At 49.3% G+C, this 25,167-nt stretch overlaps 2 protein-coding genes across 2 annotated transcripts in view; both read right to left on the bottom strand.

The window, feature by feature from the left end:
* Nucleotides 1-808: 808 nt before the first annotated feature.
* On the bottom strand, nucleotides 809-14,722 carry LOC141752626 (uncharacterized). Its single transcript, XM_074610678.1, has 10 exons — nucleotides 13,919-14,722; nucleotides 12,961-13,051; nucleotides 12,786-12,861; nucleotides 3,324-3,457; nucleotides 2,846-2,958; nucleotides 2,156-2,690; nucleotides 1,947-2,045; nucleotides 1,760-1,859; nucleotides 1,434-1,511; nucleotides 809-1,155 (listed from the first exon to the last, which is right to left on the bottom strand). The coding sequence occupies exons 1-10, from the start codon at nucleotides 14,720-14,722 to the stop codon at nucleotides 1,107-1,109; spliced, it is 2,079 nt and encodes a 692-aa protein (XP_074466779.1). The 3' UTR covers nucleotides 809-1,106.
* Nucleotides 14,723-15,480: 758 nt separating this feature from the next.
* The window catches only part of tex14 (testis expressed 14, intercellular bridge forming factor), a 10,666-nt gene continuing 979 nt past the window's right edge, over nucleotides 15,481-25,167 (bottom strand). Inside the window, exons 4-12 of the mRNA XM_074610673.1 lie at nucleotides 24,930-25,054; nucleotides 24,610-24,688; nucleotides 24,240-24,373; nucleotides 21,165-21,260; nucleotides 19,875-19,998; nucleotides 18,920-19,098; nucleotides 16,046-16,197; nucleotides 15,728-15,918; nucleotides 15,481-15,573 (exon numbers count right to left, since the gene is read on the bottom strand). Coding sequence (XP_074466774.1) covers nucleotides 15,481-15,573; nucleotides 15,728-15,918; nucleotides 16,046-16,197; nucleotides 18,920-19,098; nucleotides 19,875-19,998; nucleotides 21,165-21,260; nucleotides 24,240-24,373; nucleotides 24,610-24,688; nucleotides 24,930-25,054 — 1,173 coding nt within the window. The remainder of the gene's footprint in view (nucleotides 15,574-15,727; nucleotides 15,919-16,045; nucleotides 16,198-18,919; nucleotides 19,099-19,874; nucleotides 19,999-21,164; nucleotides 21,261-24,239; nucleotides 24,374-24,609; nucleotides 24,689-24,929; nucleotides 25,055-25,167) is intronic.

Genomic DNA, 25,167 nt, shown 5'->3' with positions numbered 1-25,167 from the left:
CCAGTTACAGAACCAACACGGAACAGAACATCTCCTCTTGATGGAAGAGTCTAACGCCGTCCAACGCCGTCTAACACCGTCCAACACCGTCCAACGCCGTCCAACGCCGTCCAAAGCCGTCCAACACCATCCAACGGCGTCCGACGCTGTCCAACGCCGTCCAACACCGTCCAACACGTCCAACGCCGTCCAACACCGTCCAACGCATCCAACACGTCCAACGCCGTCCAACACCGTCCAACGCATCCAACACGTCCAACGCCGTCCAACGCCGTCCAACACAGTCCAACGCCGTCCAACATGTCCAACGCCGTCCAACACCATCCAACGCATCCAACACGTCCAACGCCGTCCAACACTGTCCAACGCGTCCAACACCGTCCAACGCGTCCAACACGTCCAACGCCGTCCAACACCAACGCGTCCAACATGTCCAACGCCGTCCAACGCGTCCAACACGTCCAACGCCGTCCAACACCGTCCAACGCCGTCCAACACTGTCCAACACCAACGCGTCCAACATATCCAACGCCGTCCAACGCGTCCAACACGTCCAACGCCGTCCTCCTGCAGTCACAAACACACAGAGTGGGGAAAACACGTGATGAACTTTCTATTCGACTTGTTTGCAAAACCACAGTTTGATCTTTTTATATATCTATATATCTATATAAATATTATATATGAGAGACCGGAGCCGACTTCCTGTATCCTGTAACTCCGACTCTGCCTCTTAAGGTGGACCAGCTTTTCTCCTTAAAGAGACGAGCCGCTCTATATAATAATATAATAATATAATAAGTTTACCGGTGGAGGCTGTGATGGAGGCTGTGATGGAGGCTGTGGTGGAGGCTGTGGTGGAGGCTGTGATGGAGGCTGTGGTGGAGGCTGTGATGGAGGCTGTGGTGGAGGCTGTGATGGAGGCTGTGGTGGAGGCTGTGATGGAGGCTGTGGTGGAGGCTGTGGTGGAGGCTGTGATGGAGGCTGTGATGGAGGCTGTGGTGGAGGCTGTGATGGAGGCTGTGATGGAGGCTGTGATGGAGGCTGTGGTGGAGGCTGTGAAGGAGGCTGTGATGGAGGCTGTGGTGGAGGCTGTGATGGAGGCGTCACTGGAGCTGATCTCCTGCTGGGTGTCCTTCATCAAACAGCTGACACCTGGACATGGGAGACTCTATTAGTGCATTTCTTTGCTGTGGACCACAGTGTTGGACAGACAGTGAGAACGCTGCCATGCTCAGGCCCCGTATATAGTATAGTATAGTATAGAGTACAGAGTTTACCTGAACTCTCTGGCCTCTCAGGGCTTCCGTAGCGCCGTCTCTACTCCGCTAAACAAACTAAACTAAGTTAAGATATGAATTGAAATAGTCATGTCCAGCCTGTCTGTCCTGAATACTTCATAAGAATACTGAATAAGAGTACTTCATACTCACAGTGAGGTGACCCCTCCACTCCTCCTGGTGCCCTCCACTGTGAAGCCCTGCAGCACATCATCTAGAGTGGTGTTGGCTCTGGAAGAGGAGAGCAGTGGTCTGATTACCCACCTGTTGGTGTCCTCCAGTAGACTGGGACTCTGCTGGGACCCACCTGTTGGTGTCCTACAGTAGACTGGGACTCTGCTGGGACCCACCTGTTGGTCTCCTCCAGTGAACTGGGACTCTGCTGGGACCCACCTGTTGGTCTCCTCCAGTGAACTGGGACTCTGCTGTGACCCACCTGTTGGTGTCCTCCAGTAGACTGGGACTCTGCTGGGACCCACCTGTTGGTGTCCTCCAGTAGACTGGGACTCTGCTGGGACCCCGGAGACACCCCGAGCTCTTTCTTGTGGTCTGCGGGCGCCGCGTCGGCACCGAGCTCACCTGAGAGGACGAATCAGTCGGGGACTTAACAACCCGATAACGTAACGCACTGCTGAGCTCTTCCCAGAGAAACTACAGTCTGCTTACTGATCTGAACCGAGGCGTTGTCTCCTGTTCCTTCACCCTTCCTCCTGTCATCAGTATCACCTTCTTCATCCTCCTCTTCCTCCACCTCTGACCCAGCATCTGTTCAACAAAGCCAGATGTGTAAAACTCAGAGCATCCCTCCAGCAGGGATTATTATTATCCTCTGGATATTGCATTTTAAAAAATAGATATTTGAGAGTTTAGTTCACCTCTCTGCAGGTCACACCAGCCACGCTCTTCATCCTCACTGCCTCCGCCAACATGCTTTCCTCCCTCCTCCTCCTCCTCTTCCACGTTTTCTTCTCCTTTAATGCACTCCATCTGTAATCTTTTCTCCGTTTCCTCTTCCTCCTCCTCTTCCTCCTCCTCCTCCACATAAACCCTCGGTTGACTGGTTCTCTCTTCACTCTGCTCCTGTTCAGATGCTCCTGCTCCCTCTCCTTCCTCTTCCTCTCCTCCTTCCTCAGTGAAGCTGGGAGATGCGGTACCTAACAGCCCTTCCTCTTCCTCAGTGAAGCTGGGAGATGCGGTACCTAACAGCCCTTCCTCTTCCTCAGTGAAGCTGGGAGATGCGGTACCTAACAGCCCTTCCTCTTCCTCAGTGAAGCTGGGAGATGCGGTACCTAACAGCCCTTCCTCTTCCTCAGTGACGCTGGGAGATGCAGTACCTAACAGCCCTTCCTCCTGGCAGGCTGTGATGAAGCCCTCAGGACTGCTGGCAGAGTCTTCCTTGAGCGGTGGAGGCTGAAACATTGACCGTTAACATGTCATTTCTTATCTCCTTGGACCAACACAAAGCATATATGCAGGAGGACATAGACAGTATAGAGTATGGGATGTAGCTGGAGTGAAAGGTTTGGGTCCATCTAAGAAGCCCACTCTGGTGAATGAAAGCAGACCTTTACTGAGCTCTCTGTTGGTGTGGTGAAGCTCTCAGAGCTGAGGCGGCTGCACACCGGGGATTCTGGGAGGTTGGTCTCACCGATACCCGTCGTCACACGCCGGCGTGCGTCTGTCAAAACACAACCCAGCAGTCATGTTGAGATCAGTTGAGGAAACACCAAGCACCGCCCACCAGCCGGAGCTCAAACCTTCTCATTCTACAGCTGAACAGATGATTCTGAGAACATCTGGGGAGAGAAATCGTTCTATTACAGGAACAGAATATTGATCCATATCTGATCAGCGCTGCCTGGTTTCACCGACTGATCAGAGACGGCAGACTCCAGATCAGCTCTGATTGGTTGTTGCCTACTGCAGGTTTAAAGGTACATATTGAACAACTCTGGACAATCGTGTGATTAATTGTGATGACATAGTTGAATCCATTCACAGCCCCTAGTGTTTACATGAGGCTCACTGTGTGTGTGGTGGTACCTGGACTACGTGGGGTACTGTTACAGGGGGGGGCTCGTCCGTTCACAGAGACACTGTGGAGTTTCTCCTGAGGCTGAGCTGGAGAGGAAGTGATGCTGGAGAGTTCAGCCAGCAGAGCCATGTCTAACCTCGCCCTGCACACGCACACGCACACGCACACACACGCACACACACACACACACACACACAGAAAGATCAGCTTCTATGGAACTATTTCCTTTCTACCGCACTACACCCACCAACCGTATCACCTCGCAGAAGGAAGCATGCGTCTACTGATGGACGAGAGGCTCATCGCTAACCACACCTTTACATCTCGTACAGTCACGAGCACAAAGCCTCTCATCCATGAGGAGATGCACGTCAGCTTCCTTCTGCACAGTGATACGGCTGGCAGCTGGAGTTTGGTAGAAAGAAAATAGTTCCTACATGAAACAACACGGTTAGTGTTGGGTGTATATAGCATCAGGATCAGGGTTCTTACAGGTTAGTGTTGGGTGTATATAGCATCAGGATCAGGGTTCTTACAGGTTAGTGTTGGGTGTATACAGCATCAGGATCAGGGTTCTTACAGGTTAGTGTTGGGTGTATACAGCATCAGGATCAGGGTCCTTACAGGTTAGTGTTGGGTGTATACTGCATCAGGATCAGGGTTCTTACAGGTTAGTGTTGGGTGTATACTGCATCAGGATCAGGGTTCTTACAGGTTAGTGTTGGGTGTATACTGCATCAGGATCAGGGTTCTTACAGGTTAGTGTTGGGTGTATACAGCATCAGGATCAGGGTTCTTACAGGTTAGTGTTGGGTGTATACAGCATCAGGATCAGGGTTCTTACAGGTTAGTGTTGGGTGTATACTGCATCAGGATCAGGGTTCTTACAGGTTAGTGTTGGGTGTATACTGCATCAGGATCAGGGTTCTTACAGGTTAGTGTTGGGTGTATACTGCATCAGGATCAGGGTTCTTACAGGTTAGTGTTGGGTGTATACTGAGCATCAGGATCAGGGTCCTTACAGGTTAGTGTTGGGTGTATACAGCATCAGGATCAGGGTTCTTACAGGTTAGTGTTGGGTGTATACAGCATCAGGATCAGGGTTCTTACAGGTTAGTGTTGGGTGTATACAGCATCAGGATCAGGGTTCTTACAGGTTAGTGTTGGGTGTATACAGCATCAGGATCAGGGTTCTTACAGGTTAGTGTTGGGTGTATACTGAGCATCAGGATCAGGGTCCTTACAGGTTAGTGTTGGGTGTATACTGAGCATCAGGATCAGGGTTCTTACAGGTTAGTGTTGGGTGTATACTGAGCATCAGGATCAGGGTTCTTACAGGTTAGTGTTGGGTGTATACAGCATCAGGATCAGGGTTCTTACAGGTTAGTGTTGGGTGTATACAGCATCAGGATCAGGGTTCTTACAGGTTAGTGTTGGGTGTATACTGAGCATCAGGATCAGGGTTCTTACAGGTTAGTGTTGGGTGTATACTGAATATCAGGATCAGGGTTCTAACAGGTTAGTGTTGGGTGTATACAGCATCAGGATCAGGGTTCTTACAGGTTAGTGTTGGGTGTATACAGCATCAGGATCAGGGTTCTAACAGGTTAGTGTTGGGTGTATACTGAATATCAGGATCAGGGTTCTTACAGGTTAGTGTTGGGTGTATACTGAGCATCAGGATCAGGGTTCTTACAGGTTAGTGTTGGGTGTATACTGAATATCAGGATCAGGGTTCTAACAGGTTAGTGTTGGGTGTATACAGCATCAGGATCAGGGTTCTTACAGGTTAGTGTTGGGTGTATACAGCATCAGGATCAGGGTTCTTACAGGTTAGTGTTGGGTGTATACAGCATCAGGATCAGGGTTCTAACAGGTTAGTGTTGGGTGTATACTGAGCATCAGGATCAGGGTTCTTACAGGTTAGTGTTGGGTGTATACTGCATCAGGATCAGGGTTCTTACAGGTTAGTGTTGGGTGTATACAGCATCAGGATCAGGGTTCTAACAGCTTAGTGTTGGGTGTATACAGCATCAGGATCAGGGTTCTAACAGGTTAGTGTTGGGTGTATACAGCATCAGGATCAGGGTTCTAACAGGTTAGTGTTGGGTGTATACAGCATCAGGATCAGGGTTCTAACAGGTTAGTGTTGGGTGTATACTGCATCAGGATCAGGGTCCTTACAGGTTAGTGTTGGGTGTATACAGCATCAGGATCAGGGTTCTTACAGGTTAGTGTTGGGTGTATACAGCATCAGGATCAGGGTTCTTACAGGTTAGTGTTGGGTGTATACTGAGCATCAGGATCAGGGTTCTTACAGGTTAGTGTTGGGTGTATACTGCATCAGGATCAGGGTCCTTACAGGTTAGTGTTGGGTGTATACAGCATCAGGATCAGGGTTCTTACAGGTTAGTGTTGGGTGTATACTGAATATCAGGATCAGGGTTCTTACAGGTTAGTGTTGGGTGTATATAGCATCAGGATCAGGGTTCTAACAGGTTAGTGTTGGGTGTATACAGCATCAGGATCAGGGTTCTTACAGGTTAGTGTTGGGTGTATATAGCATCAGGATCAGGGTTCTTACAGGTTAGTGTTGGGTGTATACAGCATCAGGATCAGGGTTCTTACAGGTTAGTGTTGGGTGTATACTGCATCAGGATCAGGGTTCTAACAGGTTAGTGTTGGGTGTATACTGCATCAGGATCAGGGTTCTTACAGGTTAGTGTTGGGTGTATACAGCATCAGGATCAGGGTTCTTACAGGTTAGTGTTGGGTGTATACAGCATCAGGATCAGGGTTCTTACAGGTTAGTGTTGGGTGTATATAGCATCAGGATCAGGGTTCTTACAGGTTAGTGTTGGGTGTATATAGCATCAGGATCAGGGTTCTAACAGGTTAGTGTTGGGTGTATATAGCATCAGGATCAGGGTTCTAACAGGTTAGTGTTGGGTGTATACAGCATCAGGATCAGGGTCCTTACAGGTTAGTGTTGGGTGTATACAGCATCAGGATCAGGGTTCTTACAGGTTAGTGTTGGGTGTATACAGCATCAGGATCAGGGTTCTTACAGGTTAGTGTTGGGTGTATACAGCGTCAGGATCAGGGTTCTTACAGGTTAGTGTTGGGTGTATACTGAGCATCAGGATCAGGGTTCTTACAGGTTAGTGTTGGGTGTATACAGCATCAGGATCAGGGTTCTTACAGGTTAGTGTTGGGTGTATACAGCATCAGGATCAGGGTTCTTACAGGTTAGTGTTGGGTGTATACTGAGCATCAGGATCAGGGTTCTAACAGGTTAGTGTTGGGTGTATACAGCATCAGGATCAGGGTCCTTACAGGTTAGTGTTGGGTGTATACAGCATCAGGATCAGGGTTCTTACAGGTTAGTGTTGGGTGTATACAGCATCAGGATCAGGGTTCTTACAGGTTAGTGTTGGGTGTATACTGAGCATCAGGATCAGGGTTCTTACAGGTTAGTGTTGGGTGTATACAGCATCAGGATCAGGGTTCTAACAGGTTAGTGTTGGGTGTATACTGAGCATCAGGATCAGGGTTCTTACAGGTTAGTGTTGGGTGTATACAGCATCAGGATCAGGGTTCTAACAGGTTAGTGTTGGGTGTATACAGCATCAGGATCAGGGTTCTTACAGGTTAGTGTTGGGTGTATACAGCATCAGGATCAGGGTTCTAACAGGTTAGTGTTGGGTGTATACAGCATCAGGATCAGGGTTCTTACAGGTTAGTGTTGGGTGTATACAGCATCAGGATCAGGGTTCTAACAGGTTAGTGTTGGGTGTATACAGCATCAGGATCAGGGTTCTTACAGGTTAGTGTTGGGTGTATACAGCATCAGGATCAGGGTTCTAACAGGTTAGTGTTGGGTGTATACAGCATCAGGATCAGGGTCCTTACAGGTTAGTGTTGGGTGTATACAGCATCAGGATCAGGGTCCTTACAGGTTAGTGTTGGGTGTATACAGCATCAGGATCAGGGTTCTAACAGGTTAGTGTTGGGTGTATACAGCATCAGGATCAGGGTTCTTACAGGTTAGTGTTGGGTGTATACAGCATCAGGATCAGGGTTCTTACAGGTTAGTGTTGGGTGTATACAGCATCAGGATCAGGGTCCTTACAGGTTAGTGTTGGGTGTATACAGCATCAGGATCAGGGTTCTTACAGGTTAGTGTTGGGTGTATACAGCATCAGGATCAGGGTTCTTACAGGTTAGTGTTGGGTGTATACAGCATCAGGATCAGGGTTCTAACAGGTTAGTGTTGGGTGTATACAGCATCAGGATCAAGGTTCTAACAGGTTAGTGTTGGGTGTATACTGAATATCAGGATCAGGGTTCTTACAGGTTAGTGTTGGGTGTATATAGCATCAGGATCAGGGTTCTAACAGGTTAGTGTTGGGTGTATACTGAATATCAGGATCAGGGTTCTTACAGGTTAGTGTTGGGTGTATATAGCATCAGGATCAGGGTTCTAACAGGTTAGTGTTGGGTGTATACAGCATCAGGATCAGGGTTCTTACAGGTTAGTGTTGGGTGTATACTGCATCAGGATCAGGGTTCTTACAGGTTAGTGTTGGGTGTATACTGCATCAGGATCAGGGTTCTTACAGGTTAGTGTTGGGTGTATACTGCATCAGGATCAGGGTTCTAACAGGTTAGTGTTGGGTGTATACAGCATCAGGATCAGGGTTCTAACAGGTTAGTGTTGGGTGTATACAGCATCAGGATCAGGGTTCTTACAGGTTAGTGTTGGGTGTATACAGCATCAGGATCAGGGTTCTAACAGGTTAGTGTTGGGTGTATACAGCATCAGGATCAGGGTTCTTACAGGTTAGTGTTGGGTGTATACAGCATCAGGATCAGGGTTCTTACAGGTTAGTGTTGGGTGTATACAGCATCAGGATCAGGGTTCTAACAGGTTAGTGTTGGGTGTATACAGCATCAGGATCAGGGTTCTTACAGGTTAGTGTTGGGTGTATATAGCATCAGGATCAGGGTTCTAACAGGTTAGTGTTGGGTGTATACAGCATCAGGATCAGGGTTCTTACAGGTTAGTGTTGGGTGTATACTGCATCAGGATCAGGGTTCTTACAGGTTAGTGTTGGGTGTATACTGCATCAGGATCAGGGTTCTAACAGGTTAGTGTTGGGTGTATACAGCATCAGGATCAGGGTTCTAACAGGTTAGTGTTGGGTGTATACAGCATCAGGATCAGGGTTCTTACAGGTTAGTGTTGGGTGTATATAGCATCAGGATCAGGGTCCTTACAGGTTAGTGTTGGGTGTATACAGCATCAGGATCAGGGTTCTTACAGGTTAGTGTTGGGTGTATACAGCATCAGGATCAGGGTTCTAACAGGTTAGTGTTGGGTGTATACAGCATCAGGATCAGGGTTCTTACAGGTTAGTGTTGGGTGTATACAGCATCAGGATCAGGGTCCTTACAGGTTAGTGTTGGGTGTATACAGCATCAGGATCAGGGTCCTTACAGGTTAGTGTTGGGTGTATACAGCATCAGGATCAGGGTTCTTACAGGTTAGTGTTGGGTGTATATAGCATCAGGATCAGGGTTCTAACAGGTTAGTGTTGGGTGTATACAGCATCAGGATCAGGGTTCTTACAGGTTAGTGTTGGGTGTATACAGCATCAGGATCAGGGTTCTAACAGGTTAGTGTTGGGTGTATACAGCATCAGGATCAGGGTTCTAACAGGTTAGTGTTGGGTGTATACAGCATCAGGATCAGGGTTCTTACAGGTTAGTGTTGGGTGTATACAGCATCAGGATCAGGGTTCTAACAGGTTAGTGTTGGGTGTATACAGCATCAGGATCAGGGTTCTAACAGGTTAGTGTTGGGTGTATACAGCATCAGGATCAGGGTTCTAACAGGTTAGTGTTGGGTGTATACAGCATCAGGATCAGGGTTCTAACAGGTTAGTGTTGGGTGTATACAGCATCAGGATCAGGGTTCTTACAGGTTAGTGTTGGGTGTATACAGCATCAGGATCAGGGTTCTAACAGGTTAGTGTTGGGTGTATACAGCATCAGGATCAGGGTTCTAACAGGTTAGTGTTGGGTGTATACAGCATCAGGATCAGGGTTCTTACAGGTTAGTGTTGGGTGTATACAGCATCAGGATCAGGGTTCTAACAGGTTAGTGTTGGGTGTATACAGCATCAGGATCAGGGTTCTAACAGGTTAGTGTTGGGTGTATACAGCATCAGGATCAGGGTTCTTACAGGTTAGTGTTGGGTGTATACTGAGCATCAGGATCAGGGTTCTAACAGGTTAGTGTTGGGTGTATACTGAGCATCAGGATCAGGGTTCTTACAGGTTAGTGTTGGGTGTATACTGCATCAGGATCAGGGTTCGTACAGGTTAGTGTTGGGTGTATACAGCATCAGGATCAGGGTTCTAACAGGTTAGTGTTGGGTGTATACAGCATCAGGATCAGGGTTCTAACAGGTTAGTGTTGGGTGTATACAGCATCAGGATCAGGGTCCTTACAGGTTAGTGTTGGGTGTATACAGCATCAGGATCAGGGTTCTTACAGGTTAGTGTTGGGTGTATACAGCATCAGGATCAGGGTTCTTACAGGTTAGTGTTAGGTGTATACAGCATCAGGATCAGGGTTCTAACAGGTTAGTGTTGGGTGTATACAGCATCAGGATCAGGGTTCTTACAGGTTAGTGTTGGGTGTATACAGCATCAGGATCAGGGTTCTTACAGGTTAGTGTTAGGTGTATACAGCATCAGGATCAGGGTTCTAACAGGTTAGTGTTGGGTGTATACTGCATCAGGATCAGGGTTCGTACAGGTTAGTGTTGGGTGTATACAGCATCAGGATCAGGGTTCTAACAGGTTAGTGTTGGGTGTATACAGCATCAGGATCAGGGTTCTAACAGGTTAGTGTTGGGTGTATACAGCATCAGGATCAGGGTTCTAACAGGTTAGTGTTGGGTGTATACTGAGCATCAGGATCAGGGTCCTTACAGGTTAGTGTTGGGTGTATACAGCATCAGGATCAGGGTTCTAACAGGTTAGTGTTGGGTGTATACAGCATCAGGATCAGGGTTCTAACAGGTTAGTGTTGGGTGTATATAGCATCAGGATCAGGGTCCTTACAGGTTAGTGTTGGGTGTATATAGCATCAGGATCAGGGTCCTTACAGGTTAGTGTTGGGTGTATATAGCATCAGGATCAGGGTTCTTACAGGTTAGTGTTGGGTGTATATAGCATCAGGATCAGGGTTCTTACAGGTTAGTGTTGGGTGTATACAGCATCAGGATCAGGGTTCGTACAGGTTAGTGTTGGGTGTATATAGCATCAGGATCAGGGTTCTTACAGGTTAGTGTTGGGTGTATACAGCATCAGGATCAGGGTTCGTACAGGTTAGTGTTGGGTGTATATAGCATCAGGATCAGGGTTCGTACAGGTTAGTGTTGGGTGTATATAGCATCAGGATCAGGGTTCTAACAGGTTAGTGTTGGGTGTATATAGCATCAGGATCAGGGTTCTTACAGGTTAGTGTTGGGTGTATATAGCATCAGGATCAGGGTTCTTACAGGTTAGTGTTGGGTGTATATAGCATCAGGATCAGGGTTCTTACAGGTTAGTGTTGGGTGTATACAGCATCAGGATCAGGGTTCTTACAGGTTAGTGTTGGGTGTATACAGCATCAGGATCAGGGTTCTAACAGGTTAGTGTTGGGTGTATACAGCATCAGGATCAGGGTTCTAACAGGTTAGTGTTGGGTGTATACTGAGCATCAGGATCAGGGTCCTTACAGGTTAGTGTTGGGTGTATACAGCATCAGGATCAGGGTTCTAACAGGTTAGTGTTGGGTGTATACAGCATCAGGATCAGGGTTCTAACAGGTTAGTGTTGGGTGTATACTGAGCATCAGGATCAGGGTCCTTACAGGTTAGTGTTGGGTGTATATAGCATCAGGATCAGGGTCCTTACAGGTTAGTGTTGGGTGTATATAGCATCAGGATCAGGGTTCTTACAGGTTAGTGTTGGGTGTATATAGCATCAGGATCAGGGTTCTTACAGGTTAGTGTTGGGTGTATACAGCATCAGGATCAGGGTTCGTACAGGTTAGTGTTGGGTGTATATAGCATCAGGATCAGGGTTCTTACAGGTTAGTGTTGGGTGTATATAGCATCAGGATCAGGGTTCTTACAGGTTAGTGTTGGGTGTATATAGCATCAGGATCAGGGTTCTTACAGGTTAGTGTTGGGTGTATACAGCATCAGGATCAGGGTTCGTACAGGTTAGTGTTGGGTGTATATAGCATCAGGATCAGGGTTCTTACAGGTTAGTGTTGGGTGTATATAGCATCAGGATCAGGGTTCGTACAGGTTAGTGTTGGGTGTATATAGCATCAGGATCAGGGTTCTAACAGGTTAGTGTTGGGTGTATATAGCATCAGGATCAGGGTTCTTACAGGTTAGTGTTGGGTGTATATAGCATCAGGATCAGGGTTCTTACAGGTTAGTGTTGGGTGTATATAGCATCAGGATCAGGGTTCTTACAGGTTAGTGTTGGGTGTATACAGCATCAGGATCAGGGTTCTTACAGGTTAGTGTTGGGTGTATATAGCATCAGGATCAGGGTTCTTACAGGTTAGTGTTGGGTGTATACAGCATCAGGATCAGGGTTCTTACAGGTTAGTGTTGGGTGTATACAGCATCAGGATCAGGGTTCTTACAGGTTAGTGTTGGGTGTATATAGCATCAGGATCAGGGTTCTAACAGGTTAGTGTTGGGTGTATACTGCATCAGGATCAGGGTTCGTACAGGTTAGTGTTGGGTGTATATAGCATCAGGATCAGGGTTCTAACAGGTTAGTGTTGGGTGTATATAGCATCAGGATCAGGGTTCTTACAGGTTAGTGTTGGGTGTATATAGCATCAGGATCAGGGTTCTTACAGGTTAGTGTTGGGTGTATATAGCATCAGGATCAGGGTTCTTACAGGTTAGTGTTGGGTGTATACAGCATCAGGATCAGGGTTCTTACAGGTTAGTGTTGGGTGTATATAGCATCAGGATCAGGGTTCTTACAGGTTAGTGTTGGGTGTATACAGCATCAGGATCAGGGTTCTTACAGGTTAGTGTTGGGTGTATACAGCATCAGGATCAGGGTTCTTACAGGTTAGTGTTGGGTGTATATAGCATCAGGATCAGGGTTCTTACAGGTTAGTGTTGGGTGTATACAGCATCAGGATCAGGGTTCTTACAGGTTAGTGTTGGGTGTATACAGCATCAGGATCAGGGTTCTAACAGGTTAGTGTTGGGTGTATACAGCATCAGGATCAGGGTTCTTACAGGTTAGTGTTGGGTGTATATAGCATCAGGATCAGGGTTCTTACAGGTTAGTGTTGGGTGTATATAGCATCAGGATCAGGGTTCTTACAGGTTAGTGTTGGGTGTATATAGCATCAGGATCAGGGTTCTTACAGGTTAGTGTTGGGTGTATACTGAGCATCAGGATCAGGGTCTGTTTTCTCCGAGGTGATTGGACAGCTCTCATATTCTGGGGAAGAGAACAGAGAAACTGAGTTCAACATTGACACCAGTTGCCAACATCTCACATGTTTAAACCCTTCAGTGGCAGGAAACATCAGTGACTTACTGGAGTTGTGAGGATCCAGCAGCAGACTGCCAGTAGCTGCTGGTCTGCACACCTCCATGGTAACGTCTGCATCTTCTGGTGAACTGGATGTCTGGAGGAGACGTATCACATGTTCACTCAACTCCCTCCCAACCCAGAGAGAACAAACTATTACTGAATGTTGAGAGCTGTGTTTGGTTGATGAATGTATTTAGTGTAAAGGGCCTGTTAGTAAGAATCATAATGTGTTGTTAACAGCTTCACCTGTGTCCGTTAAGTCAACTAAAGTCAGCGTCCTGTTGCTGGCGCTTGTGCTCGCTCTACATAGACATGAAGGAGCATCGCTCAACACAGTGAGGAGACACACGTCAGCTAAAAGCACAATATCACTCTATATTTCAGCTGCTTGGCAGTAATGTTAGCTGACCAGACCAAGGTCTCTCCATGAATCAATGCTGATCCTAGTGTTGGCTTTTCCCGCCTCAGCCTCCCGACCGCGGCCGGAGGGAACGGGGGAGACGATAACGTTTCTCTCTGCGGAGCCCCGTCACTTCACAAGACACGGGAAACCTCTGTTGGTCTGGAGGAGCTGCAGCAGTTATTTCTGCACAAACGTCCACTGAACATTCACTAGATATTCTCAGAGCTAAACTAACTCTTCTGCAGTGTGGAGTGAGCAGCATGCACGTGAGAGGTGGAGAGAGAGAGAGAGAAGGAGCGTGGTGTGTGAGTGAAGGCAGGCAGAGGAGCAGAGGAGCAGAGACTCCGGTCCTGGAGACCAAAGCTACGGTCTCCTCCGCGTCCTCCGACCGCGGCCAACACTGTTTAACAGCTTCACTAGAGACAACCAAGAGGTTTTGGTGCTTCACTGGAGTTTGTGTTGGAGTCTGAGTCTAGGCAGTCTAGTAGGCAGTATGTTTGTTCTGAGAGAGACTAGACTTCTTCTCAACAGTGTGTTGAGTAAAGCCGTGTACTGTACCTGCTGCTGCTCAGGGAGGATGTGGAGCAGGCTGCGGTCCAGAGCTGATGTGTACCGGCTCAGCTCCTCGGTGCTGAGATCAGCTCCCTCTGACCGTCTCTCTGAGGAGAGGAGAGGCAGCGACCGGCCCTCCTCCTCCTCAGCCGGATAGTGATTCAGCCATAAAGCCAGCTCCTCCTGGCTCAGCAGCTCCCAGACTCTGCTGAGGAGCTGGGCCTCCAGGTTCTTCCCCCAGTCCTCCCCCCGGTGTGGTACCAGACTGTACTGCTTTGAACGTGGTCCGACAGCAGCGCTGACTCCTGACAGATCTGTAGAGGACAGAGAGAAGGAGGAGACGGAGGAGGCACGGGAGGAGTCGGTGTAGATATAGGAGGGAGCGTCTCTGAGCCCGGTCACTGAGTCCAGCTGCTCCTCCTCTCTGTGGTCCAGCTGGGGGGGGTTCTCCACTGTGTCCAGGCTCCTGGTGGCCTCCCGCAGCAGCTCCCGGGACACTTTGAGGTTGACAGCGATGGTGCTGATCTGCTGATCCATTGTTCTTCTGGACAGCTGCAGGTCTTCCAGTTGCTCCACCAGCTCCCGGTCTGTGTCTGCCTCTGGTTCAGGTTCCTCCTCAACACTCACTGAGGCAAACTCACCGAGCAGAGGACGCACGTCTGTGTAAGATGGTGTAGCTGTGTACACATGGTGGAGCGGTGATCCTCCCTCCGTATACTCGTCTCTGTCCCTCCCCAGCTCCGGCTCTGCTCCTCGGTACAGCCGTCTGTCCAGGTGGACCTGTCTCTCCACTGCTGTGTCTGCCTTCATTACAGCTGGCCTGATGCTTCTCTGGACAACTGAAGGAGACAGAAGAGTTATATATGATATATATATATATATTATAATCAATCTGTGAGGTCTGAAACGCAGTAAACACACTTTCACATATTTCCAAACCATTAGTTGTGTAATTGCACACAGCCTTTCATCCCTTCTAAGGCTGAGGCGTTAACGCAGGTTTAACTCTAACACCACTTTTATTTAACGCATTAACAGAACTTGTAACTCAGTTTAAAGGAGAACCTGATGGATCCATCGGTACCAACCATGTCAGACTAGCTGGTCATGAAGAGGTTAAATAACGCTCCTAACTGTCATGTCCATGTTCAAAGGGGTCCCTTGACCTCTGACCTCCAGATCAGTGAATGTAAATGGGTTCTATGGGTACCCACGAGTCTCCCCTTTACAGACATGCCCACTTTATGATCATCACATGCAGTTTGGGGCAAGTCATAGTCAAGTCAGCACACTGACACACTGACAGCTGTTGTTGCCTGTTGGGCTGCAGTTTGCCATGTTATGATGTGAGCATATTGTTTTATGCTAAATGCAGTACCTGTGAGGGTTTCTGGATCAATATCTGTCATTGATCTGTGTTGTTCATTGATTTACAATAATAAATATATACATATATTTACATAAAGCAGCAGATTAGTCCACTCCCATGTTGATAAGAGGATTAAATACTGGACTGATCTCCCTTTAAGGTTCATTTAGAACAGATAAAACATGTGTGATTAAGTATTTTAATCGATCTGTACTGGTTCCCCACCACTGGTGTGCTGTGCTGTGGTCTGGACCTCCGGCCCGCCGCTCAGCTGCTCCTCCAGGGAGAACCTCTGCAGATACAGAGACGCATACAAACAGGTGGATCAAGTGAAGGCTCAGGATCACAGTACAGGATGGAATCTGTTCTGTTTCGGAGGCCCATAATACCATATTCATTCAAGAAGTCATTATTAGAAACAGTATAAACAGAAGCATGAGGCCCACCTTGATGTCCTGTTGTAACGTGTAGCTCAGGTTCTGCAGGCTGCAGGTGCGGTCCTGAGGCTGCAGCCGTAGGCCCTTCAGGACCACATCATAGTACGGCTGTGGGACGCTGCTGTCTGCTGCCAGGGCCCGGCCTGCATCCAGCACCTGTTTGATCCCGTCCGGGTCCACCGTGCCCCACGGCTCATCATCTGAAACCACGTATGAAACTCTCACAAAACTCAATGCTGTTTTTCACCTGAAGTATTGATGAGACTGAAATCTCTTGAGCGACAGGAGAGGAGAGGAGACAACACACAATGCTAGTAGCTGCAGTACCTGTGTAGAGCTCCTGGATCAGAGCACACAGACTGTAGACGTCAGCCTGCTCCGTGCACGGTCGCTGTCTGATGACCTCTGGAGCAGCCCATCTGTAAAGGCTGGGGGGCAGGACGATGTGCACGGGGGGTCTGACACATGCACTTTGACTGCTGGACACAGAACAATGATTAGAATCAGGAGTGTAGTGAAACACGGTTTATTTAGCAGGACTGAAGACCCTCTCCAGACTCTTCTATGGTCTTATTGATAAGGTTAATAACAGGTTTCCATTCAGCGTCGCTCGTATTCACTACAGACCAACACATTCATGAACTGTGTGTCATGATGTAGTGCTGCTGTAGACGTCATGTGCTGGTTCAGGTAGAGCCTCTGGCTGCCACAGATGACTGACTCTAGCTGACAGTGAGAGACAGTGAGCTGTTATGAGTTACTCAACACTCAGGTCGTCTTTTCACTACTTAAAGGTCCAGTGTGGAGGATTTAAGCTCAGTTCAGACTACACGACTTCACAGTGGTCAGACCGCTGTCCCGTTCTCTCTACACGACCTGCTGTCCAGTAATCAGGAGTCTTTAAGTCTGACCGGCGACAGGAGGTCAGACACTACCAGATCCTTCACCAGGAGGAATCCCCGATGACGTCTACAGACTACATTCATCATGAAAACACATGTGAGAAATAAACACACGGTAATGACGTGATGTCATACAGAGAGACACACTGCTGATGATGATGATGGTACGTGTTAGGTGATGCCGTACGGAGACACACTGCTGATGATGATGATGGTACGTGTTAGGTGATGCCGTACGGAGACACACTGCTGATGATGATGATGGTACGTGTTAGGTGATGCCGTACGGAGACACACTGCTGATGATGATGATGGTACGTGTTAGGTGATGCCGTACGGAGAGACACACTGCTGATGATGATGATGGTACGTGTTAGGTGATGCCGTACGGAGAGACACACTGCTGATGATGATGATGGTACGTGTTAGGTGATGCCGTACGGAGAGACACACTGCTGATGATGATGATGGTACGTGTTAGGTGATGCCGTACGGAGACACACTGCTGATGATGATGATGGTACGTGTTAGGTGATGCCGTACGGAGACACACTGCTGATGTTGATGATGGTACGTGTTAGGTGATGCCGTACGGAGACACACTGCTGATGTTGATGATGGTACGTGTTAGGTGATACCATACGGAGACACACTGCTGATGATGATGATGGTACGTGTTAGGTGATGCCGTACGGAGACACACTGCTGATGATGATGATGGTACGTGTTAGGTGATGCCGTACGGAGAGACACACTGCTGATGATGATGATGGTACGTGTTAGGTGATGCCGTACGGAGAGACACACTGCTGATGATGATGATGGTACGTGTTAGGTGATGCCGTACGGAGAGACACACTGCTGATGATGATGATGGTACGTGTTAGGTGATGCCGTACGGAGAGACACACTGCTGATGATGATGATGGTACGTGTTAGGTGATGCCGTACGGAGAGACACACTGCTGATGATGATGATGGTACGTGTTAGGTGATGCCGTACGGAGACACACTGCTGATGATGATGATGGTACATGTTAGGTGATGCCGTACGGAGAGACACACTGCTGATGATGATGATGGTACGTGTTAGGTGATGCCGTACGGAGAGACACACTGCTGATGATGATGATGGTACGTGTTAGGTGATACCGTACGGAGAGACACACTGCTGATGATGATGATGGTACGTGTTAGGTGATGCCGTACGGAGAGACACACTGCTGATGATGATGATGGTACGTGTTAGGTGATGCCGTACGGAGACACACTGCTGATGATGATGATGGTACGTGTTAGGTGATGCCGTACGGAGACACACTGCTGATGATGATGATGGTACGTGTTAGGTGATGCCGTACGGAGACACACTGCTGATGATGATGATGGTACGTGTTAGGTGATGTCATACGGAGAGACACAGTGATGATGATGTTGGTACGTGTTAGGTGATGCCGTACGGAGAGACACACTGCTGATGATGATGATGGTATAGGTGTAGGACTGATCCAGGTGTAGGACTGGACCAGGTGTAGGACTGGACCAGGTGTAGGACTGGGCCAGGTGTAGGACTGATCCAGGTGTAGGACTGGACCAGGTGTAGGACTGGACCAGGTGTAGGACTGGACCAGGTGTAGGACTGGGCCAGGTGTAGGACTGATCCAGGTGTAGGACTGGACCAGGTGTAGGACTGCACCAGGTGTAGGACTGGACCAGGTGTAGGACTGGACCAGGTGTAGGACTGGGCCAGGTGTAGGACTGATCCAGGTGTAGGACTGGACCAGGTGTAGGACTGGACCAGGTGTAGGACTGGGCCAGGTGTAGGACTGATCCAAGTGTAGGACTGGACCAGGTGTAGGACTGCACCAGGTGTAGGACTGGACCAGGTGTAGGACTGGACCAGGTGTAGGACTGCACCAGGTGTAGGACTGGACCAGGTGTAGGACTGGACCAGGTGTAGGACTGGGCCAGGTGTAGGACTGATCCAGGTGTAGGACTGGACCAGGTGTAGGACTGGACCAGGTGTAGGACTGGGCCAGGTGTAGGACTGATCCAAGTGTAGGACTGGACCAGGTGTAGGACTGATCCAGGTGTAGGACTGGACCAGGTGTAGGACTGATCCAGGTGTAGGACTGGACCAGGTGTAGGACTGGGCCAGGTGTAGGACTGATCCAAGTGTAGGACTGGACCAGGTGTAGGACTGCACCAGGTGTAGGACTGGACCAGGTGTAGGACTGGACCAGGTGTAGGACTGCACCAGGTGTAGGACTGGACCAGGTGTAGGACTGAGCCTGCCTACCTGGGGACCATGAAGCCTAGACCAGTCAGTTTGGCTACGGTGAACTTGGTGAGGACCACGCTGTAGGAGGACAGGCTCCTCATCACCAGGCCTCCGCTGTGGATGTACTGCAGACCTTCACAGACCTGCAGCATCACCGACAGCAGCCAGCTGTCCTGCAGCACCGGGAACTCTGCACGCTGCAGGGACAGGAAGTACACGCACACACACACACACGCACACACACACACACAACATAGCATTTAAAATCCATCGTTTCCACTAGTTAGCATCAGAGGAGAGTGATGTGATTCATCTGACTGTGGAAGCTGTCACTATGGGATGGATTCAGATAGTGATGTTTCCACAGTGGAGTCAAAAACACAAATATACTGCTCTCATCTCAGTCCTTGAGACACACTGGTGTGTGTGTGCGTGCGTGCATGTGTGAGTGTGATCTGTATCCCATTTCATGGCAATCCAACCAATAGTTTTCAAGACATTCCACTTAAAACCTGAAATATGAACCACTTGGTGGCACCAGAGTGAAACTCAGGGATCACCAGAGTCAGTACGACTAATCGTCTGACTACCATGAACATCTGGACAGTTACATGTCAATCCATCATGAACATCTGGACAGTTACATGTCAATCCATCATGAACATCTGGACACAGTTACATGTCAATGCATCACATGTTTGTTGAGGTATCTTAGTCTGACTGACCAACATCACCCTCCCAAAGCTAACATAAGGGGTCTCCCCGGCAGCCTCCTGGTGGAGGTGCGTACCGTACAAACAGGATGCATGAGGTTTGATACCTGCTGGCCTTGTGTTGCATGTCCTACCACATTAATCTCTACCCTGTCAGCCAGCTAACAGAGGAAGAAGTCTCTAAAGCCTCCCTCTCATGTGTCCTGTGTGTGTGATGGAGGAGAGGACCCTCCTCCAGGCTCCAGCTGTGTCTCTGGTACCCTGTGGTGCAGCAGGTTGTGCAGCGTGCCGACGTCCACCGGCTCAAACACCAGACTGGTCCTGTGGAGGTCGTCGGACAGACTCACTGCCATCAGCTGCAGCAGCTGGGGGTGTAACAGCTGGCTGGCACGCACACACACACGCACACACACACACACACACACTTTCTAGTTAGTCATGACATGTATGATAGTCTGCGACAGCTGATGTGCAGCAGAATGCTGGCCTCGTACTCGGGCACGGTACGGATCAGTCGTACCGAATGTGAAAACACCCTCAGTGTAAGGTGGTCCATCCAATCGCCTGCAGTTATTCTGGTCAGTTTAGCTCATAATTAATAAAACAATCAAAATAAAAGATGAGTTATGTTATTAAACTCACATTAAATTAAGATTACTGGCAAGAGCTGCTTAAAGAAAGCCTGTTTATTCAGCGGTTATCTCGGGAAAGAGGACTGGGAATTAAAATAAATAAATGACTCAATAAATAAATGTCATTAAATGTAGCAAAAATAATGTTAAAAATAAATGTAGCCATTAATTAATTAATTGATAAAAAGTTAAATAAATTGATATTTCTGTAATAATTTGCTTCTTTAGTTTTTTATCTTTGTATTAATTCCCTTATTTATATACGTACTTACTCTTCTGTTTAATTTTCCCTTTTATCTATTTATCTAATTATTTTTATTTATTTTAGTATTTATTTTAGTATTTATTTCTTTATTTTTACATTTATTTATTTATTGTTTATTTATTTTTAAATGTGTGTATTTATTTATGTATTTATTATTTTATTACCAGGCCGATTCCCGGCGGCATTTAATGACATTTATTTATTTATTGAGTCATTTATTTATGAATTAATTAATTTATTTTGGCAGGTTCTGTCCTCCGTACTCATACGCCTCTTTAGACCATGAGGGGAAGAACAGATCCTTTCACACACAACAGGCTAGAAAGAACTCAAACCCAGAGCTTCTGGTGACCACGGCAGTGACTGTGAGGGTCCACAGGCCGGACGTAGACTGTGAGAATGTGGTTAGATCATTATAACTTCTATAAGTATTGTTACCTTTAATACAGATGGACATGAAGAACAGATATTGATTAACTGGATTCCAGCTCTAAACACAGACGTGTTCCGTTAAACGCAGCGCTTCCCTTCTTCCTTGTAGTAAACTGTCGTTACTTTAGAAATCCTCAAGATAACAACCAGAGACTTTCCTCCCACAGCCGTCCCGTCCCGTCCCGTCCCGTCCCGTCCCGTCCCGTCCCGTCCCGTCTCACCTGCAGTAGTCTTGTTCTATGAGCAGCAGGTCCAGATGGGCTGCCTGACGGCCCCTCGTTGTCTTTACTGAGACTCTGGAGCCCCTCCAGCTGGACCTGAAACACACTGCATGCTCATCAATGTGATAAATACAGTACGTCCCTGGGTTGGTTTGAGATAGTCCTGGTCATGTCATTTTAAACCTGATCTCTTATCCGTCTCATTAGAACGTTACTTTAGTGAGCAGATAATAAACGTAAATCATTTACCCTCCAGTCATCGGTGTGACTCTCTGAGGAGAAACCAGAGTCTTCATAACTTGAGATTAACTGATTGTCTGATCATGATTTGATAAAAGATTGCTTCCGATATCTCAATCAATACATAAATAATAAATAAACTCTTCATCAGAGATGATTTAATAAGTGAGATGTAATGTGAGTCTCACTCCGGCCAGCAGGCGGAGCTGCAGCCTCGTCTCTACTGACACTGACGGTCTCAGCCCAGTGAGAGAACCAGAGTCCAACTCCTCATACTGTATGTGTCCACACACTTGTTTTTGTATTCTGTGGTTCTAGCCGTGGTTCTAGCTGTGGTTCTAGCCGTGGTTCTAGCCGTGGCTCTACCCGTGGTTCTAGATGTGGTTCTAGCCGTGGTTCTAGCCGTGGTTCTAGCCGTGGCTCTACCCGTGGTTCTACCCGTGGCTCTAGCCGTGGCTCTACCCGTGGCTCTACCCGTGGTTCTAGCCGTGGCTCTACCCGTGGCTCTACCCGTGGCTCTAGCCGTGGCTCTACCCGTGGCTCTAGTCGTGGTTCTAGCCGTGGCTCTAGTCGTGGTTCTAGCCGTGGCTCTACCCGTGGCTCTAGCCGTGGCTCTAGTCGTGGTTCTAGCCGTGGCTCTAGTCGTGGTTCTAGCCGTGGCTCTAGCCGTGGCTCTACCCGTGGCTCTAGTCGTGGCTCTAGCCGTGGCTCTAGCCGTGGCTCTAGTCGTGGCTCTAGCCGTGGCTCTACCCGTGGCTCTAGCCGTGGCTCTAGTCGTGGCTCTAGCCGTGGCTCTAGCCGTGGCTCTAGCCGTGGCTCTAGCCGTGGCTCTAGCCGTGGTTCTAGCCGTGGCTCTAGCCGTGGTTCTAGCCGTGGCTCTAGCCGTGGCTCTACCCGTGGCTCTAGCCGTGGCTCTAGCCGTGGCTCTAGCCGTGGCTCTAGCCGTGGCTCTACCCGTGGCTCTAGTCGTGGCTCTAGCCGTGGCTCTAGCCGTGGCTCTAGCCGTGGCTCTACCCGTGGCTCTAGTCGTGGTTCTAGCCGTGGCTCTAGCCGTGGCTCTAGCCGTGGCTCTAGCCGTGGTTCTAGCCGTGGTTCTAGCCGTGGCTCTAGCCGTGGTTCTAGCCGTGGCTCTAGTCGTGGTTCTAGCCGTGGCTCTAGCCGTGGCTCTAGCCGTGGCTCTAGCCGTGGCTCTACCCGTGGTTCTAGCCGTGGCTCTACCCGTGGCTCTACCCGTGGCTCTAGCCGTGGCTCTACCCGTGGCTCTAGTCGTGGTTCTAGCCGTGGCTCTAGTCGTGGCTCTAGCCGTGGCTCTACCCGTGGCTCTAGCCGTGGTTCTAGCCGTGGCTCTAGTCGTGGTTCTAGCCGTGGCTCTACCCGTGGCTCTAGCCGTGGCTCTAGTCGTGGTTCTAGCCGTGGCTCTAGTCGTGGCTCTAGCCGTGGCTCTAGCCGTGGCTCTAGCCGTGGCTCTACCCGTGGTTCTAGCCGTGGCTCTACCCGTGGCTCTACCCGTGGCTCTAGCCGTGGCTCTACCCGTGGCTCTAGTCGTGGTTCTAGCCGTGGCTCTAGTCGTGGCTCTAGCCGTGGCTCTACCCGTGGCTCTAGCCGTGGCTCTAGCCGTGGCTCTAGTCGTGGTTCTAGCCGTGGCTCTACCCGTGGCTCTAGCCGTGGCTCTAGTCGTGGTTCTAGCCGTGGCTCTAGTCGTGGCTCTAGCCGTGGCTCTAGCCGTGGCTCTACCCGTGGCTCTAGCCGTGGCTCTAGCCGTGGCTCTAGCCGTGGCTCTAGCCGTGGCTCTAGCCGTGGTTCTAGCCGTGGCTCTACCCGTGGCTCTAGCCGTGGCTCTAGTCGTGGCTCTAGCCGTGGCTCTAGCCGTGGCTCTAGCCGTGGCTCTAGCCGTGGTTCTAGCCGTGGCTCTAGCCGTGGTTCTAGCCGTGGCTCTAGCCGTGGCTCTACCCGTGGCTCTAGCCGTGGCTCTAGCCGTGGCTCTAGCCGTGGCTCTAGCCGTGGCTCTACCCGTGGCTCTAGTCGTGGCTCTAGCCGTGGCTCTAGCCGTGGCTCTAGCCGTGGCTCTACCCGTGGCTCTAGTCGTGGCTCTAGCCGTGGCTCTAGCCGTGGCTCTAGCCGTGGCTCTAGCCGTGGCTCTAGCCGTGGCTCTAGCCGTGGCTCTAGCCGTGGTTCTAGCCGTGGCTCTAGCCGTGGTTCTAGCCGTGGCTCTAGTCGTGGCTCTAGCCGTGGCTCTAGCCGTGGCTCTAGCCGTGGCTCTAGCCGTGGCTCTAGCCGTGGCTCTAGCCGTGGTTCTAGCCGTGGCTCTACCCGTGGCTCTAGTCGTGGTTCTAGCCGTGGCTCTAGTCGTGGTTCTAGCCGTGGCTCTAGCCGTGGCTCTAGCCGTGGCTCTAGCCGTGGCTCTAGCCGTGGCTCTAGCCGTGGCTCTAGCCGTGGCTCTAGTCGTGGCTCTAGTCGTGGTTCTAGCCGTGGCTCTAGCCGTGGCTCTACCCGTGGCTCTAGTCGTGGTTCTAGCCGTGGCTCTAGCCGTGGTTCTAGCCGTGGCTCTAGTCGTGGCTCTAGTCGTGGTTCTAGCCGTGGCTCTAGTCGTGGCTCTAGCCGTGGTTCTAGCCGTGGCTCTAGTCGTGGCTCTAGTCGTGGTTCTAGCCGTGGCTCTAGCCGTGGCTCTAGTCGTGGCTCTAGCCGTGGCTCTAGCCGTGGTTCTAGCCGTGGCTCTACCCGTGGCTCTAGCCGTGGCTCTAGTCGTGGCTCTAGTCGTGGCTCTAGTCGTGGCTCTAGCCGTGGCTCTAGCCGTGGTTCTAGCTGTGGTTCTGAGTGACTCAGTATTGGTCTTACCTGGTGATGGAGGTCAACGAGCCAGAGGTGAAGGAGAGCAGAGGTTCATCATCAGCCGGGCTCAGATCTCTGTCTCTGATCAGTGGAACAGATGCTGGAACAGCCAACATCTGGCCTCGCTGGTTAACACACACCTGGACACACACACACACACACACACACACACACACACACACACACACGAGGAGAACACTCAGTGAGATTTATGATATCACTCTCATTTATTTGGTTTATGTCATTCCCTCTGAAAACAGGTGGTGCCCCAAATCTAATGAGTGCAATATTTAATTTCTAGAGGTAGTAATTAGTGCTGCAGTACTGTAGGAAGGGAGATACTGTGTGTGATATATACTGTATATATATATGATACCTTTCCAAAGCCTAAACAGAGGGCTGTTGTACAGGAAGACTTGCTGTTCGTCCTCTTGTTGAACTGCACATCAGTTCCACTAACAGGAGTAAAAACACACAAACGTATCAGGTGATTATTCAGCACACAGCCACCAACAGAACTGTACACCGTTCATTATAACATTATTCTGATTTCCTGATGTTTCCACCGCAGGAACTAAAAGCAAAAAAAGAAAATCAAATTGTAGATAAACTCCTCAAAGAAAGCAAAAAGACGTGGAACATGAGACAGTATGATGTTGTAGGTGTCTGAGCAACACGGCGTTTGGTGCACCGTACCGTGCTTTTATGCGATCCAGCAGAGATAGTGGGTGCAACAAGGTGGAGGTGGACGTGTGGGTCGGGCTCCGGCTCTGACACAGCTGCTGCATAGAGGACATGCAGCTCTCCAGGAAGTCCTGCATCTGATGAGATAGAAGCAGTTTGAGTTCCAGGCCTATCAGGATATCTCTGCCTCTGTTGCTTCCATTGTCTCCTGTTAGTCCCTCAACTTTATGGAAGTGCAATGCTGAATCAC

The sequence above is a fragment of the Sebastes fasciatus genome, chromosome 16, assembly GCF_043250625.1.
Source record: "Sebastes fasciatus isolate fSebFas1 chromosome 16, fSebFas1.pri, whole genome shotgun sequence".
In the NCBI taxonomy this organism is placed as follows: Eukaryota; Metazoa; Chordata; class Actinopteri; order Perciformes; family Sebastidae; genus Sebastes; species Sebastes fasciatus.
Note: the sequence above shows the minus strand (reverse complement) of the source record. Positions and strands in the feature narration are given on the sequence as shown.